The sequence below is a fragment of the Sceloporus occidentalis genome, unplaced genomic scaffold (genome assembly GCF_023333645.1).
Source record: "Sceloporus occidentalis isolate IW3139 unplaced genomic scaffold, rSceOcc1.0.p SCAF_8, whole genome shotgun sequence".
Taxonomy (NCBI): Eukaryota; Metazoa; Chordata; class Lepidosauria; order Squamata; family Phrynosomatidae; genus Sceloporus; species Sceloporus occidentalis.
In genome coordinates this window covers 17,760,561-17,777,470 of record NW_028316988.1, presented here as the reverse complement: position 1 = coordinate 17,777,470, position 16,910 = coordinate 17,760,561, and the positions used below count along the sequence as shown (strand labels likewise).

The window sequence follows — 16,910 nt, the reverse complement described above, 5'->3', positions numbered from 1 at the left end:
CACATTTACTCCTCTTGTTGCCATGATTCTTTTGGCATCCTTGTTCTGCCTTCCTGCTAAAGTCTCTAGCTTGGAGGGCTAGACTTTTCAATATTGGGTTATCAGATTTAAAGACTGTTATTCCATTTCTTGTATGTAGCAGAAGCACCAAGATTTGCGCAAATGTTTTTATGCAAGCCTAATCCTGATTGCAGAATTCAGCATCATCTGCTCTTTGTGCCAAAAGAACATTTATAGCGCAGAGCTCTGTGTGTGTCTTTCTTAAATGCTTTGAAGCCATCTTCCTGCAAAAATAGTTCTACCAATCCTTTTTGGGTTTTATTCTCCTCTGGCTTCTCTTCCCAGTTGCCCCATTTTTCCTCTGTGTCTGGATATTTTTAGATTGCTTTGTATATCTGTTTCTCTGCTCCTTTCCCCTCCTCCTTCCCCCCAGATTTGCTTTTCTGTCTGAGGCACGGAAACTGGCATTTTCTCAGTTTGCTCACTTTTTTCTGCATCACTCCCCTCCCCCTGCCCCATCACTGTTTTGTCTGCCTTGCCATCTCTCCATCTGTTTTCTCTTCCAGTAGCTTGTTCATACCCTTTGTTTACTTGCTTATTCAATCTTCTTGTTCACCCAGGTAGTCTTCTACCTGTTTCTGTACACACTGCATAAAGGTTATAAGAGCAGAACTACAGTTACCTCTGCAAACATGTTTGCTTGGTGATGCTAATGGCCCTGCAGTGTTAGGGGCATTTTGGGTGGGAATCAGCAGGGAGGAAGGTGCTTAACCTGCTTTTTAGGTGCCTCGCTCCCTACTTCCACTTTCGGTTAGGTTTATTTCCTTTCTCAGAGCCAGAAATAAATGTACGAGGGGACATGGAATGAGTGCTTTATAGCTAATCTGTGCGGTGGTTTTCAACAGCATGGCAGTGGCACGACAGGTGAAAGACTAGGCCCTTTTTTTGGACCTAGTCTTTCACCTGTCGTGCCAGACATTTCCCATTTCTCACCTTAAAATTTTTTTATAGAGTAGCCCCTCCAATTTTGTGGGGATCCGTTCTGGAGCCCCCTGTGAAAATGGAAAATCACTGCTATTCAAGCTCCATTGGATTGAATGGCAGCGTACACCCCATTTTGTTCCTCTCCATTTGCCACCACCGAATGAGCAAGATTCGAAGTCTGTGAAAACAGAGGGACGACTGTACAGTCTTTCTAGCTCTGCCTATACAAACATCTTTCAGCTCTCTCCAGAGGTGATTATCCTGGCTTAATTTTAATGTAAATTTTACACTGAGAAAAGAAACCTGTATTTCTTTTTTAAAAGAAAGCTTTGGAATCTGTTCTGGTTTAAATTGACAAATGCAACAGGCCACCTTGATTTAAATGATTCCAATTGTAGGGAAGGGACAACAAATAACACCCAGTCATGATCAGCGTCTCCCTCTATCTCCCTCCCCTTTTCCCCTTGCGGATTTTAGGTCTCTAGGGGTGTGAGGGGGGCAGGCGGACCAAAACGGCAACAAAATGTTTGTGGAATATATATGTTTCCCTCTTTATCCCTTTTGACACCCAATTGTGCCAGCGCCTCAGCTGCATTGTTCATTCTGAGCCTCCTGCAGTCCATGGCTGATGTAGATTTTTGTCCCTTTTTCCTCCACAGGACTGAGTTTGCCCTGAAAGAAACCATGTCTAGTGGCGGTGTGGAGGATGACATCCCGCAGGGAGAGAGGAAAACTGTCACGGACTTTTGTTACCTGCTGGATAAATCCAAACAGCTTTTCAATGGCTTACGGTCAGTATGGTTGGAGGGCAGGGATTTTTATAGTCAGAGTTGTGTTATGTTAATTTGGGGAGGAAAACTTAACAACTATAAAATTATTTACTTGAGGAAATCCATTTTCTGTGCCAAGAAAAGTTGGAACTGTGTAACTTCTATTTCTGTTTTAATATGGCTGTCCCCCTTCCCTGTTTTGCAACATTCCAATTTTGCTAATCATGGACATGATCAAATAGCAAGGCAATGTAGTGAATCCTCACTCAGATTTTGGCTTCTGAGATTAGGCAGGCAATTTCTACAAGCTTGTATCTACCACAAAGGGGGTGAAAATATATCTCCACCTTGTGAAAATCTTGGTGTGAAATTTTTCTTGTATTTGTGCGGAACTCTAAATCCTCTTTAGAGTGGAGTATGCACAGCTGTGATAACAGGCAGAAGGATTTGGGAAGATAAGGCTAGATGAACAGAGGATAACTATATACACTGAAGTGAGTCTGTATGACTATGCAAAAGATAAATCCCATTTGACCCGTAGTTTAAAAAGATGGCCACTGGTCCTTTACACAGTTTTCAAGAGCTAGAGATTATGTCTTTTGGAATGTAATTTTAATCAGAGGTTGTGAGTTTCGGCTTTTTAAAAACAGAAAGTGGTGTCAAACTGCTTTAATTCCGCAGTGTGGATACACCCAGAGACAATTATGCTTATTTTCCCTAAAATGCCACTTTTCGGCATGTGTTTAATTGCCATACCCTGAAGTCTGAAGAGGATATGAGCCAGGAACTCGCCCTTCTTCTCACTGTTTCATTTTATTCTACATAACTTGGTCTGGCTTTATTTATGTAGCAGAATGAGAGGACAGAATCTTGGAAGAGTTAGCACAATCTGTAGCAATCCCCTCCACGTGATATCCTGCAGATATTTTGGACTATAGTATGTACTCATTAGCCAGAACCATCATGGCCAGTGGTCAGAAATGATCCAAACCATCTGGCAGGTACCAGAATGTTAAAGCGTTGTCTATATTCTGTCAGGTTGAAGGAAGGGACAGGTCACACTACTGCATGCATAGAAGAAACAACCTTTTAAAAGAGAAGAAACACACTGGAGCAAAGGTTCTTGCCGTGCAGTGCCACCTTCCTCTTGTGCTATTTTTCTGCTCCACGAAGCATTACAAAATGTTACCACTACCTCTTCAGTCTGAAGTGGTACAGTCCATTCTGCTCCCTGATTCCCAGGCTTAAAACTGTGCAGACAGTTGGATTGTGTCTGTGCTGTGTGTGCATTTCCCCATTATCATGAGCTCTGCCTGGTACTACATCAAACCTGCCTGCAAACGAATAGGGGACAGGATGCACTGCAAAGATCCAGCCACATCTTGGAAACATCTGTGCGCTTCTTCAGAATGGAAAACAGAGATATTGCAGCTTGTTAGGTTCCTCAGAGAGCCTGGATGCACTTAAAGAGCTATGCTGTTCACCTGATAGTGTTACTCTTCGCTCAGGCTGTGCTGCAGGCGTTACCTGAGTTACCATCTCCCTGGATGATACTCAGATTATAAGTAGGAAGAGGAGGCACAGAGCAATGACCTGCAACAAAGGCAGGATCAGTTTTCAGTTCTTGATAGGAAAATTGAGTGGAGCTTTTACCAAGCATGATCCCGTTCAATCTGGTCTCACTCTTTGGCTCCTATTAGATAAGTGTGGAGGTTTGTGCAAGAGAAATCCAGCCCACATCAAGAGTGGAGGAAACTTATGTCTGAAATTTCCCAATGTGAAATTGTGGAGAGTTCCAGGATCTAGAATAGGGAGTAGCTCCACTCTTAGTTACTTTGGAGCTGCATGGAGCATTTTGGAAGCATTGTATAGCTGACCTGCACCATAAGCTTAGGAACAGGTGGAGGGAGGTCTCATTCTTTTTTGTGATGAGTTTCAGAAGAGCACTCCATGGCTCAGTCCTAGAGCTTGTGTATAAAAGGTTCTCAAGTTAGAAACACAAGGGACATCTAATCCAAACCCCTTCCATGTAGAACTAAAGCACTTCTGAAAGATGCCCATCCAACTTCCATTTAAAGACCACCAAACATGAAGAGTCCACCACATCCTGAGGCAATCTGTTCAACTGTCAAACAGCTCTTACAGTAAATAAGTTCTTCCTAAGCTTGCTCCATCTCTAAATGATATCCCTTCAGCTATATAAAGATACCTATTATGTCATCGCTCAGTGTTCTGTACACTAAACATACCCAGTGTCCTAAGTCGTTCCTCAAGACAGCTTGGTTTCCAGACCCTTGGTCATCTTGGTCACCTTTCTCTGGACCCATTCCAGATGGCCAATATCCTTCTTAAACTGATTTTTATGTTACCAAATGTGGACAGGTATTCCTGGTGAGTTTCAATCTTTAGCATCTCCATTTTTTAAAAGAAGAGAATTGGGTAGATGATGACAGTAAAGTCACCTTCTTGCCTGAGACCCAGAGAGCTGCCACCAGTCAGAACAAACAAAATTGGGTTGGACTGATGTTAGGCAGCTTCCGTATGCCTGGAGTGAAGACTGAAATGTTGGCAAAGAAAACTAGTGGTATATATGTGAATGAGTTCTATGTTCAAACAGCCAAGATTGCCTTTGATATCTAGCATGGGATTTGGCACCTGAATAATTAATCTGTGATTGGTTTTCTGTGCTTCAGGTGAAGACAGAAAAGCAGGGGGTTTTGGATCATATCTCTGGACATAAAGTGAACCTTTCTAATGCACAGAATAAAGGTTCTTCCAAACTTGCCTGATTTTTTACACTGTGGCTTCTTCCTTGATCCTTTTCATGGGCAGAATTTCTACAGCACTACTGCAAAAGAAAAAGAAAAGGGGGAAAAAGCAGGCTGTTTGGGAAAGGCTATGAAAAACAGCCACCAGGTGTGATCCCATCAGCTGTGTGGGCCTGGTTCCCTGCAAAGCCAAAGTGAGCACTTAGATACTGCGTTCACTACAAAAAATATTGAAGCTTGAGACACACTGCAGATTCCACCATCAGCCTCATAATTGCCTTCCTTTTGCAAAGGCCTTTTGTTGCGGCTGCATGCTGGGCTAATAGTTTTTTCCCCCTATTATAAAGCCTCAGAGGAAAAGAAAGAAGGGTTTGCGTGTGTGTGTGTGTGTGTGTGTGAGAGAGAGAGAGAGAGAGAGAGAGAGAAAGGTGCTGAGAAAAGATGGTCCCTTTCTCCATTTTGTAGAATCTGCTCAGTAGGTTTGTGTCATAAATGCTTGTAGAGATGGTAAAATCTCAGAAGCCAAAGCTATGGGGAGAAGACTAATGCAGAGATTTAGTGCACTATATAGTTTCCTTTCCTTGTTGGGCAAAACTATAATATGTTGTGCTGCAAAATGTGCATAACTTTCCATATAGGCTAGAGTCCCAATGTGTCTCTGAAAAGACAGCTTCTGGAAATCCTTTCTGATGATATACTCTTTATGTGAGGTTCTGAACACAGTCTGCCGTCTTTCAGAGTGACTGAGACATATGAGCAGCCTTCCAAATAAAACCTTTATGCTTCCCTCCATAGTGTTTGGGCAGTACTGTCCTTGTGACAGTTTTCCTCATTGCTTGAAGGAGCATCAAGTCTGGGGAAAGAAAATGGGGAATGGACAGAGCAAATCCATATTCTGTGTTCTACCGCAGCATCATTTCCTAGACTGCTGTCCTTCGTTGTAGAAAATCTAAGAGCCTATTCACTGAAGCTATATCAGCATCAGCTGCAGGAGACAGCCCCCATGATGAGCCATAATTCCCTGATCCCCATCTTCCATTTTAAAAATGTCTCCAGCTTTGGAAAATCCTGGATATGGACTTGCTGTTTCAGCCACCATTCTCTCCATTCTTTTTATAAGCAGCTACCTTCCTCCCTCATTTTCACGTTTTTATTTAATGGATGAAGTCATAGCAATGATACACCATTATCTGGAGAAGGAACTTCTTACAGAAGTATGGAAATGTCCAGGATTTTCCTCTAGGCCTTCTAAACATCATGTGGGTCTAACCAACAGAACACACCTGGAAAGGAAATGTGCAAGTGTGTTTTAGTGGTACATGCTATTTGCCTTGTGTATCTGTGCTGCCACTCCAAATAAATTTTTTGGGAACCCATGTAGAGCAGAGAAACCTCCCAAATTCTTAAAAGCTGGCTTTACAGTTTCAAGAACCCAAATTAAAGCACCTGTATCTTTTCTGTAGAGCTATCTTGCCTATCTGGGATTTTTTAAAATACTGTGCTACTATTTCCCCCCTGTATAGATGGCTGTTTATAGATACCTCTGTGTGTGTGTGTGTGTGTGGTGGAGGCTTGCTGCCAGTTGCACTCCTAAGCTCATGTTGGATCTTCTGTGTTTTCCAGATCCTTGGATTTGAGCTTTGCATGGGTGCGGGGGAATAAGAGGAGTTTTTCTGCATAGGGGAAAAAACCCTTCTGGGTTTTCAAATAGCAGGAAGCCAGGCCTTTGGCTGTGTGTTGGCAGTAGCTCTTCCCCCTTCTGCCAGCAGAGAGTCCTTTGCCTGTCCCTTCTTCCATTTCTGCTCCTGAATTCAGCCACCAAATACAAGTTTTGAGCAATGGGCTGGAGCTTGCCAAGGTGTTGGCGGATACTACGGCTTCTGCTGCCTTGATGGATGGTAATTCTCGCTTGGCAGCAATGCCACTGGAGAGCAACTGGCACATGGCCTCAGCTGCTAGGAATTTGTATATAGAAGAAGGGAGTGGATGGGTGAGTGCCAGGCTCTTCTTCTTTAGCACAAGCTAAAAGGTTGGGGGGGGGGGGGGGGCTGATTGCTGATGGCCCTGTTCTGTATTGCTTTATACTATGACTTTTCCCCTGGTCTTAGCGTAATTTTTGGTCTCTCTTCCCCTTACCCCAATTGCTTTGAGTTCAAAATATTGAGAAGAGATGGAAGAGCAGATGCATTTTACTCTTGCTCAATGAGGTCTCTACCAAGATACCTCCCTTTAATACTCCCCTGGCTAAACGTCTGATTTTCAAATCTGTACATAAAAGGATTTTTGAGAATTGAACGGAATGTCTCAAGGTGATCCAGTGCTGGTCATTTCTTCATCCCTGCTCCCATTTCTGTATTTTGCTTTTTGTGCTGTTTTTTTAACATTTTAGTATGTATGAAAATTATAGTGGTATTAAAAGAAAAACGGAGGGCACACATCCGATACATTAAAAGAAGCTCCTGGTTAATTTTTGTATCATTGTTTTTTACTGTTGTAAATTGCTTTGAGTATCCAAGTTTGTATGGAAGAGGCAGAAAAGAACTGATGTTATCTCCCAGTAAAGCTTAATACTTAAGAGATACACACATTTCATGTTATTTTAGTACAGAAGTGGGAATCATGCAGCTCTCCAGATGATGTTGGACTGCAACTCACAGCAGCTGTAGCCAGCATTGGCAAAGATGAGGAATACTGGGACTTGCAGTCCAATGCAGTCTGGAAAGCAGCACAGTTTTAAGGTGAAACAGCCTGTAACCATACTTTTGGAGGGACACACAAATGGGAAATACATGAAGCCCAGTAAAAGGGTTGCTGACTATAAAAAGGAAACGAAGAGTGGTGAGATGAGTAGTTCTAGACTAAGCTGTCTGTTCCTACCATGGGACTCTCTTCTATTTTTCTTGTAAAAAGACCTCCTGGCTTCTTCCATTTGCACTTTTCCAGAGACTTACCTCAGTATGGACAGAAGCAGTGGCAATCCTATTTTGGGAGGACTTTTGATGTTTACACCAAACTTTGGAAATTCCAGCAGCAGCACCGGTAAGAGTGGAAATAGAGCCAGCCCTACCATTAGGAAGTATGAGGTAGCTGGGGCCAGCAAGCAGCAATGAAGTGTTGGAGCTGTATGTATCAGGCAGCTGGCCCTGCATCTGATGTTCCACACACTCCTCAAACTCCTAACAACTCCAGATTGGGGGGTGCGGGGCAGGGGCTCCAAACTGCCCCAATAAATAACACCCTCTCAGAGGCATGATAAGATTTTATCTCGTTTCCTGAATGTGACTTGGGGGTTAAATGCCCTATTATGTTTGTGGGAAGGTGCAGGGGTCCCACAAGCCATGGTGGGTGCAGACCACCTGTCGTGTAAATGTTGTGCACTCCAGAAATAGGTGGAGATAGTTACACTGTGTATTCCAACTGACTTCATAGTCAATCTTCTTCTCCTAGGGAGGTCTAGGCCTGTGTAGGAAGACAGAGGTGTCTGGAAAGGCTTCTCAGGGCCTCTTCTAAATGGAAATTCACAACATTCTCTCAGGGAGGTTATTAGAATTAAACTATTAGATCTAAACTGTAGACTTTGAGTCTTTTGACCTCACTCCAGCAGGCTGTGCCTTTCACCACAGTTGAGCGTTATATGGGGAACACTGTGTTCATGTGTCAAAAGTTTGTTTTTAAAAGCCATGGTTGGTGTAGGCCTGTACGTAGAGTGCATTGATTGTGACCCATTCTTTCTTGTTTTTGGGGGGCGGAACAAAAATGAAGGCAAGTTTTGGACAATCGGTATGGTCTCAAGCGCTGGCAAATTGGGGAAATTGCTTCCAAGATCGGGCAACTTTACTACCACTACTAGTAAGTAGTTTTCAAATCTTATTAATGGTTACCAATCCCCTCCCTTATGAGAGGTAAAGTGCGCCCTAGCTTCATTGTCAGGCACTGAGATAAGACAGACACTTTAGCTTTAGAACTTCCAGTGCTAAATTGAGAGCCCATAATGACTGAAAGTGTAATATGTAGGTGGGTGGGTGCCATCTGTCCTTACACTTCTGCGTGAAAGCCCTATGTGCCTGACATAGTTCGGTCCAGTGCCAAAAATGCTAATAAGGGCTACAGTGGCTTGGGTAACCCTCACACAATTCAGTGACTCACTGGAGGAGAGGGTACATGTGTGCTTTTGTAGCAAAAGATTGAGCTAATTTGTTTCTTCCAAAGCCTTCGCACATCTGAAACCAGCTACCTGAATGAAGCCTTCTCCTTCTACTCTGCTATTCGACAGAGATCTTACTACTCCCAAGTCAACAAAGAAGACAGGTCAGGCCATGCCTCAGTCTTGTGAGTTTTATGCAATTTAAAAGCAAAATGTGTGATGCTGTGAACTTGTGACTTGCTAGCGGGTGGGCAGCAGCTCTTGGTTTATCCCTTGTCTAGTTGCGTGAATCCTTTGCCCTTTGGGATTAAGTAGGAGGGTGTTGGGCCTCAGTTATAGGCAGCTGCTGACTGGGAGTTGATTGAATCAAGCCACAAAAAAGCTAAGGCATGAACAAGTTGGTTACAGAAGAAATATCTTGCCTAGGGAAAATCCAGTCTTGGAAAGCATCGAAGGGGGAAAGCTAGTGGCCATCCGCTCCAGTATTAAGGAGCCCTTCACTGCTGAGAGAGTTGCTTTAAGCTGGAGTCCTGATGGGCAAAACTGTAAATAGGGATCTGGGTAGGGATATGCCTGTCGGTTCCACTTTCTCCCATATTTATTTGTTTTAAAAGCTCTAGTTGTTTTCATTGTATTTATGGATTTGGACAAGGTGGCTAAATTCTCCAGAAACAAAAATCCTCCCACATCTGCATTAACCAAAGTGAAGGGCTATAGCTTATATCCTACATGGAGAAGACATCTGAAGTATTAAAGATGGGAAGCTTCTCAGAAAGAAGGCTATTGCAAATCCAATTCTTAACTAATATAGTTGAATACACAGAGATCCAAAACCAGAATTTAGGAGTTATGCAAGAATGTGTTTGACTTTCTCCCATATTTGGTTTAAAAAATAAATAAATCTCTAGCTCTTCCCACTGGGTCTAGAAAAAATTTGTACTCAAAATTTGCAAATGAATAACCAAATTAAATCCTCACCTATCCATAGTGGTGTCGTACTTTGATCAGGGTGCTGCCATTACTGGAATTCAGTGGACTACTACAGCTCTAAAATTTCCTGGAGAGACCTAAGCAGCTTATTGTGGAACAAGGAGGATTGTTTTTCCCCTCCTCTTCTGGAGGCCCATCAGGATGTGGAATTTGTCTTGGGATGCTTAGCATATCCAGCGCATTCTCTGGACGACTGCACAAGCAATCCACTCAACATGTGGGTTACTTTCTTGTGCCAGCTAGTCAAGGCAAGAAAAATGAAGCTGTTGAGTGGATTGCTCCTGAAGTCATCCAAGAGTCATTCCTGTTGCACTTTTGCCTGCTGACTTCAACCCTACCTTTCGCTGCCATTTGTTAGTGGACCAAATACCAAACTTAACCATTTTTGTGGGCAGGGCAAGAGTGAGGCAAAGGAAGAAGCCAGTTTCTTAGGGCAGTTTACAATACAGTTGCACCCCTAGCCTGCCAACCAGTATCCCACAGGGCTACCCTGTGTGTGTTTCTCTATAAACAAAGTTATATGTGCCTTTACCCCTTTGTTTTTTTCTGTCTGCTGGTGATATCACCCAGCCAAGGAGATGCTAAACTTGCCTTTGTGATTGTCCCCTGAATGAACAGCAACTCTCACTCTGAAATTATTTACACAGTAGGGTTAGAAGTCCCCAAGGTTTTAAAACCTACATTGCCAGAGCTCTAGTACAGGCAGAAGGGAATGTCATGGCATGCTTCTGTGCTGCTCAGTTGGGCAGGTGATTAGTAGATAACTTTTCTAGACATTTCTGTTGGTGATCTTTACATGTGTCTTTGTATAAGTGCACATTTGAGGCTGGTTCAATTGAAGGTAGAACTATGTTGTCTGCTGTGTTGGTGACACAGCGAATATGTGGGCAATGGGACTTGCTAACATGAGAGACAGGAAATAAGATGTGGAAGTAAGGCTCTCTAGCTTCTAGCTCACCAGCATCATTTGAAAACAGTGTTAGGCTGATATATGAGAACTGAGATTTTAGCTATATTCAAGTGAATTTTTTAACATAAGGTTGTTATTGGCCCCATACTTCCTAACCCTTACTTCCTCAAAAGTGGAAGTTGTGAAGGTGTGAGATGCTCAGTCTGTTAACCATATCCGAATGAGTTTCTTTGCAAGAGGTTCTTGGTTTTCTAACTGGACTCCTTTTTGTTTTATTTGTTGTTTGGAGAACTTCAGAAGCAAGCAAGATGTTAAGTGATATGTGGCCTGGCCTGCTCTAAATTCAACCAATTTCTTTCTTCTATTTTGAAGTTGCCTTATTCCAAGTCAAGATGTTTACCCATCGTAGCCCACAGTTAGTTCTTGTCACTGTTAACAGCTCTCCAGAGTCTCTGGCAGAGAAGGCCTCTTCCTGTCACCTGCTGCCCGATCCTTTTAACTGGAGCTACCTAGGACTTTCTGCATGCAGGTCATGTCCCATCCTTTGTCTAGACAGGTGTGCTGGCAGGCAGAGGAGAGACCCATAGGTTTCCAAGGCAATTGGTTGTCAGTTCAGCAAGCAGTTGTGTTTTCAAGCAGAAGGAATCATACAAGAACTGAGCAGACAATATTTTGTTGTTACATTAAAATAAATATTAAAATGTAATATGTCACTGCTTGATATTCTTCCACATGAACCACCATATTCTCTCTAATAACCTTCTCTTCTCTCCCAGCCACTGAATAGTGCTTTTTCCATTTATTTTTCCCTTTCTAGGCCAGAACTGGTAGTTAAGAAACTCCGTTATTATGCACGGTTCATAGTGGTTTGTCTTTTACTCAACAAAATGGATGTTGTGAAGGACCTTGTAAAGGTAAGCCACTTGGACCTGTCTTACAATCCAAGTCTGTATTGGGCCTGTTTCTAGAGAACTTAGATCTGTGTGTAAATTTCATTGTCCTATGAGGGCAGGTTAAGTGGAGGATGACTTTCCCCAAGACCATCCATGCTCTTGTTTGGATAAGAAATCTCTTAATTCCCAGTCAGCATGATGATGCTGACTAGACATGGTGGGATTTCTCATCCAAACAACATCTGGAAGGGATCAAGTTGAGGAAGTATGGCTGTGTATGTGTTGTGTGCCTTCAATTTATTTCCAACTTATGGCTACCCTAAGGCAACCCTATCATGAGGTTTTCTTGGCAAGATTTTTTCAGAGTAGTTTGACATTGCCTTCCCCTAGGAGGCTAAAAGAGTGTGACTTGCCCAAGGTTGCCCAGAGGGTTTGGATGGCTGAGCTGGGAATTGAACCCAGTCTCCAGAGTCCTAGGCCAGCACCATGTTGGCTGGTATGACTGCTTATCTCAAACTCTGAATAAGTTGTCTGAGCACTGTTCCATGTTGACTTACTGACAATACTGTGTGTGAATTTCTGTCCATAAAATCTTTAAAAATTGCCCCCCCCCCCCCCGCTCTTCTAAATCTTCTCACCTATTTTATTTTTTTCCTGTTCTTTTCCCAGGAGTTGTCAGATGAAATTGAAGACTACACCCACCGCTTCAACACAGAAGACCAGGTGGAATGGAACCTGGTTCTCCAAGAGGTGGCAGCATTCATTGATGTAAGAACCAAAAGGAAAGTCTGTGTGTCTCTGTTTTAAAAACTGCTTTACTGATCTTCATGGGGGAAGCTTCTACCAAGACAGAGCAAGGGGGACCTTTGGCCAACTACTCCCATCAACCCAAACTAGTTTGGTCCGTGTGAAAGGATTGTACTGAGTTATACTCCAAAACATCAGGAGGAGATGAAGATCTGTTCAGTCAAAAGAGTGAATGAAGTGCACAAATATAGGATGGCTGACACTGGCTTGAAAGCAGTATAGGTGTAAAGGACTTAGTAGGCCAGAAAATGAGGTTATTTGAGGGATGTGTTTCCTTTCTAACAAGGTGTAGATTTAACATGGGATCTCATCAGGGCCCTCACTCTCCTGACTGGCTTGCTTCCTAGGCTGATCCTGTGATGGTCTTGAATGACGACAACACCCTCGTGATCCTCTCCAACCGCCTCTCAGACACAGGGGCCCCTCTGCTGGAGCAGGGAATGATTGTGGGGCAGTTGACCCTTGCAGATGCCCTGATAATTGGCAACTGCAACAATCAGGTGGGACCATTTGTTGTAGTTGTGTGCCCTAGGGACATTTTTTTAAAAAACATATGGTGACCCTAAGGTAAAACTGTCATAGGGTTTTCTTGGCAAGTTTCATCAGAGGGGGTTTGCCATTGCCATTGCCATCCTCTGAGGCTGAGAGAGTATGACTTGTCCAAGGTCGTCCAGTGGATTTTTATGCATGAGCGGGGAATTGAACCCTGATCTCCAGAGTCATAGTCATGCTCTACTTGAGCTTTTACCACATGTAATCAGCTTGCCCATCCCTGTCTGTATTCAGGAATCATTTTTGGTAGGACCGCAAGTAATTTAAACATTTCCTCCCTAGTCTTTCAGTATCAGTTATAGGCTGTCTTCATGATATCCCTCTCTCAGAAGTTGGAAATGTGACTTGGATAGACTACAAGCTATAGAATCCCCGAGCCATCGTGACATTGTCCATGGTGACTCTGAGAGATGTCATTCAAAATTACATTTTCAAAAATCTCTGCTATTTGGAATTACTTTCCTACAAAGGTCCTTTTGGGAACCTCTTTTCATTATCTTGCTTGGCATGTCAAGGCACCTGTAGATGAAATGACCTTCTCAGCATATATTCATAGATACTTATAGACTGATGTTTGATTTTGTTGCTACTCTTTTTCAGTCCTCTAGCATTTAACTTCAAGCTGTTTTTAATTGTATTTAGTTGTGTTTTTACATGTTTTTAACTAAATGCAATTAAAAACTGTTTGGGGATTGAAGGAAAATTTCATGAGGATGTATGTATGTAAAGCACTGTGTAAATTTACAGCGCTCTATAAATAAAGCTTAATAATAATAATAACAACAATAATAGGGAGGGAGAATGCTTATTTGGGGAGGCAGTGCCCTCATTTTGCCCTCCTCCCCATAAAGTTACATCCCTGTTTGCTGTTCATGTGGTGGCTGAATACTGTATTTATGGATTAGGTCTTAAAAGACTTTTGCTACTAGCTTAATCCTGTGTACTAGTCACACATCATACATAGAAAAGTTGTATACAAAGCATGCTTTTTTGAGTTTGTAGCTGGAAGGGCTCTCGCGATCACTGAAAATGTTTTAAGGCAAAACAGTTCTCTTCTAGGTGAAGTTCAGCGAACTGACAATCGACATGTTCCGGATGCTGCAAGCCTTGGAGAGGGAGCCAATGAACTTGGCTTCACAAATGAACAAGCCTGGGTTGCAGGCAAGTCTCCTATTTTATGTTTTTACCCTGTCAGTTGTAGCTGCTGGTGATGACTTTTCTTTGAGTCAGAGTCACATAGCTGCTCCTGCCTTAGAATTTTGTATGGGCTGATTTTGACATTAAGGAGAGCCTTGCCGAGATGAATAAACCATATCTCCTTGCTTCTTCAAAGTGAAAACTGCAAGAGCTGCTTTAGGAACATATGTTTTTTTTAATCTTATACAGGAGACAACTGAAAAGCCAGCAAGAAGGGAAAACCCTCACAAGTACTTGCTGTATAAGCCAACCTTCAGCCAGCTGTATACTTTTCTGGCTGCATCATTTAAGGTTTGTGCAAAAGGGAATGGTGCTGTACTTACATCCAGTGGCAGAGTCTCCTGAAGCACAACTTTTCCAGGTGGAAATGCAAGTGGGACACTTTGTATCTTGAAAGCCAAATGTCTTCTGAAGTATGAGTGTAAGCAAAAGAGAACAAATTAAAATACAAATAGGAAGACAAGAAATAAAAGGTTTACTCATTCCCTCTCCATCACCACCAAAGCATGAAAGTTAAAGTTTTGCTGAAAGAGGGATTGGTACTCTCCGTTCTATTTGTTCCAAATACCTCAAGGTTAGACAAGTTTTTGTAATATTCCTCCCTCCCCCCAAAGGTTGAGCAGGATTTTTATTGCAAGACAAAAACATATATGTCGGGGTGGAAGATGTTGGGTGGATCCTTGCTCAGGAAGGACCAGTTTGATATGGGTGGCTTGACATCTGCAGAGAACATGCTTCAGCCTTCTCAGTTTGTGTTCAATTCTCTTTGGCATGAGACATTCTATTATTTGGCTCTTTGTGCAGAGTAAGAACAGATTCCTTGGCCTTTTTCAGGGCTGAAATAATCCTGAAAATGTACAGACACTTGTCCTGGAGAGTTCAACAACATATTGGTTCTTTAAACTAACTTAAATGTACCTGTTTTGAGCATTGATAAGTAAATGCTATTCCAGATTTACCTTAGTTGACCCCATTGTTGTCTTCTTTCTTCTTTCTGTCAACATTCCAGGAGCTGCCTGCAAACAGTGTCCTGTTGATATACCTGTCAGCCACTGGCGTGTTCCCCTCAGGTCGTTCGGATAGTGAAGGTACAAATAAAGGAATGCTCCCTGTCATGACAGGGCTTGAATTCTCTTTATGATCTACAGACCAGCAGGAGGCCTCCAAACTCGTTCTCCAAAAGGAGACGCTAGTTCCACTGCTCACCAAGTGGGCTGCCTTTCCTTTGCTGACATGGCAAGTTAATGCTATGTCAGTTTGGTTTTTGCTTCTCAGTGTACCTTGATTTTTTATTTTATTTTTTTAGTCATTAGAAGCATTACTCACAGTTCCGATGCTTACCAGTTCAGACGCAGTATTTTGTGCAAGGTGAAGAAGCAGGCTTAGGCTCCTTTGTTAGATACACTGTTTGAGTTTGAAAAAATTACCTTTCAGGGTTATGACTCCTAGAACTTCCCTGCCATGATAGCTAGTGGCTACTCTGGAATGGAGATTTTGGGGGGATGTAGTCCTCCCCCCAAAATAGGGTACTTTTCCAGGCTGTCCACACAATGAACTTTGTTAAGCAAGTACCCGTGCCTTTTTCCTTCTAAAAAACCCAAAAATTAAAAATGGATAGGAGCAATCTGTACATCTGGGCTGATCTCTTTTAAAGCTCTGTATGACGTACATTGAAGTAATGGGAAGAGGTGTGTGCCTCCCTGTGCACTACAGAAAGATGGATGACTAGCCTGGTAAGTGTCTGAACTGTGCCTTAAGTGTTCACAAATTCTGAACACTTCAAGTAGTGTCCTGACCCATTTTCAACACAGTTTCAACGCACAACCAACACTGATAACTTTCTGGCATAACTGGTGGCTGACTGTGCTTGAAAAGGACATTTTTGCTACCTACCTGTTTATCATCATGACAATTCAAGCCCTTGTCATGACTCTGGTAACTTCCCTCCACCTCTGCTTCCTTCCCCCTTTTCCTTTCATACCTGCCATGCTCCCCCTCTCAAAAAAAACCCATTAAAAATTGGCTGAAGCCAAATGACTGGACTAAACAAACTGAAGTGATTTGGTTCTCATGATACCCTATTAACCCGCAACAAAGAAATTTTCCCAAGTAGATGTTGTATGATATTCACTCCATCCACTTAAGACTTGCATTCCTTTATAAAAACGCATGCTTATTTCATCTCCCTTGCACGATTCATAAACCTTTCCAGATACAATGGGGGAAAAACACCCTGTAACAAAAACTTTACAGGGTGTTTTTATTTTGGGGAAAAAGCAAAGTAGCCTTTAAGTAGCTGTGTAGGCCTCCTATGTGCTTTGGTGCTAAATCTGTTGTCAATTCAGTAGGTTGTGTTTTCATCTAGGTGTGCTGAATGATCTCTCCAGGGAACAGTTGAAAAAGTCTCCATCTCTGTCCTTTGGAGAGCCTTCCAGATGTATTCATTCCTTTATTCATTTGTTCAAGTACTTGAAATATTTTATCTTGTATGTTGAAAAAGCCTTCCTGAGGCAGCTCACAACATAAGTCATTACAGAAATAAAATCTGAAATAGTTAATACAAACATAAAACATTTAAAATAGCCAGCATTGTACAATTCATGCTATGAAAGGTGGAACTTCATTTAGTTTTTGGAGCTTTCCAAAGCACATGCCCATTCTTACTTTTTTTTGTTTGCTTGCACTGTGCTGGTAGTTAATGTTAACAGCAACTCTGGAAAGGTTTTGTTGACTTGTAAATATGGTGGAAGGATGGATTCTAGTCCTTGAATGTATTGATTTGATAGTGGTGTGTGTTAAACATTGTGTATATTGATCTTTTCTGCATGAAATAAACTTGGTTCTACTTACAGAGGTCTCTACAGACACATACCTTTTAGGCTCTTAATAATCTGA

The 16,910-nt window shown here is 42.3% G+C and overlaps 1 protein-coding gene across 12 annotated transcripts in view; it reads left to right on the top strand.

The window, feature by feature from the left end:
- The window catches only part of LOC149308073 (protein SCAI), a 55,496-nt gene that overhangs the window by 23,937 nt on the left and 14,649 nt on the right, over positions 1-16,910 (top strand). For 8 of the 12 annotated variants that reach the window (XR_016282118.1, XR_016282116.1, XR_016282115.1 and 5 more), the window contains exons 3-12: positions 1,644-1,775; positions 7,433-7,561; positions 8,285-8,371; positions 8,732-8,851; positions 11,384-11,480; positions 12,129-12,227; positions 12,614-12,766; positions 13,878-13,979; positions 14,205-14,306; positions 15,025-15,103. Coding sequence is in view for 8 of the 12 variants with exons in the window: in XM_089535029.1 (XP_089391155.1) it covers positions 1,644-1,775; positions 7,433-7,561; positions 8,285-8,371; positions 8,732-8,851; positions 11,384-11,480; positions 12,129-12,227; positions 12,614-12,766; positions 13,878-13,979; positions 14,205-14,306; positions 15,025-15,103 (1,100 nt within the window). In the remaining 4 variants the exon portion in view is untranslated. The remainder of the gene's footprint in view (positions 1-1,643; positions 1,776-7,432; positions 7,562-8,284; positions 8,372-8,731; positions 8,852-11,383; positions 11,481-12,128; positions 12,228-12,613; positions 12,767-13,877; positions 13,980-14,204; positions 14,307-15,024; positions 15,104-16,910) is intronic. The other 4 variants (XM_089535032.1, XM_089535031.1, XM_089535033.1 and 1 more) reach the window with 3 other exon arrangements.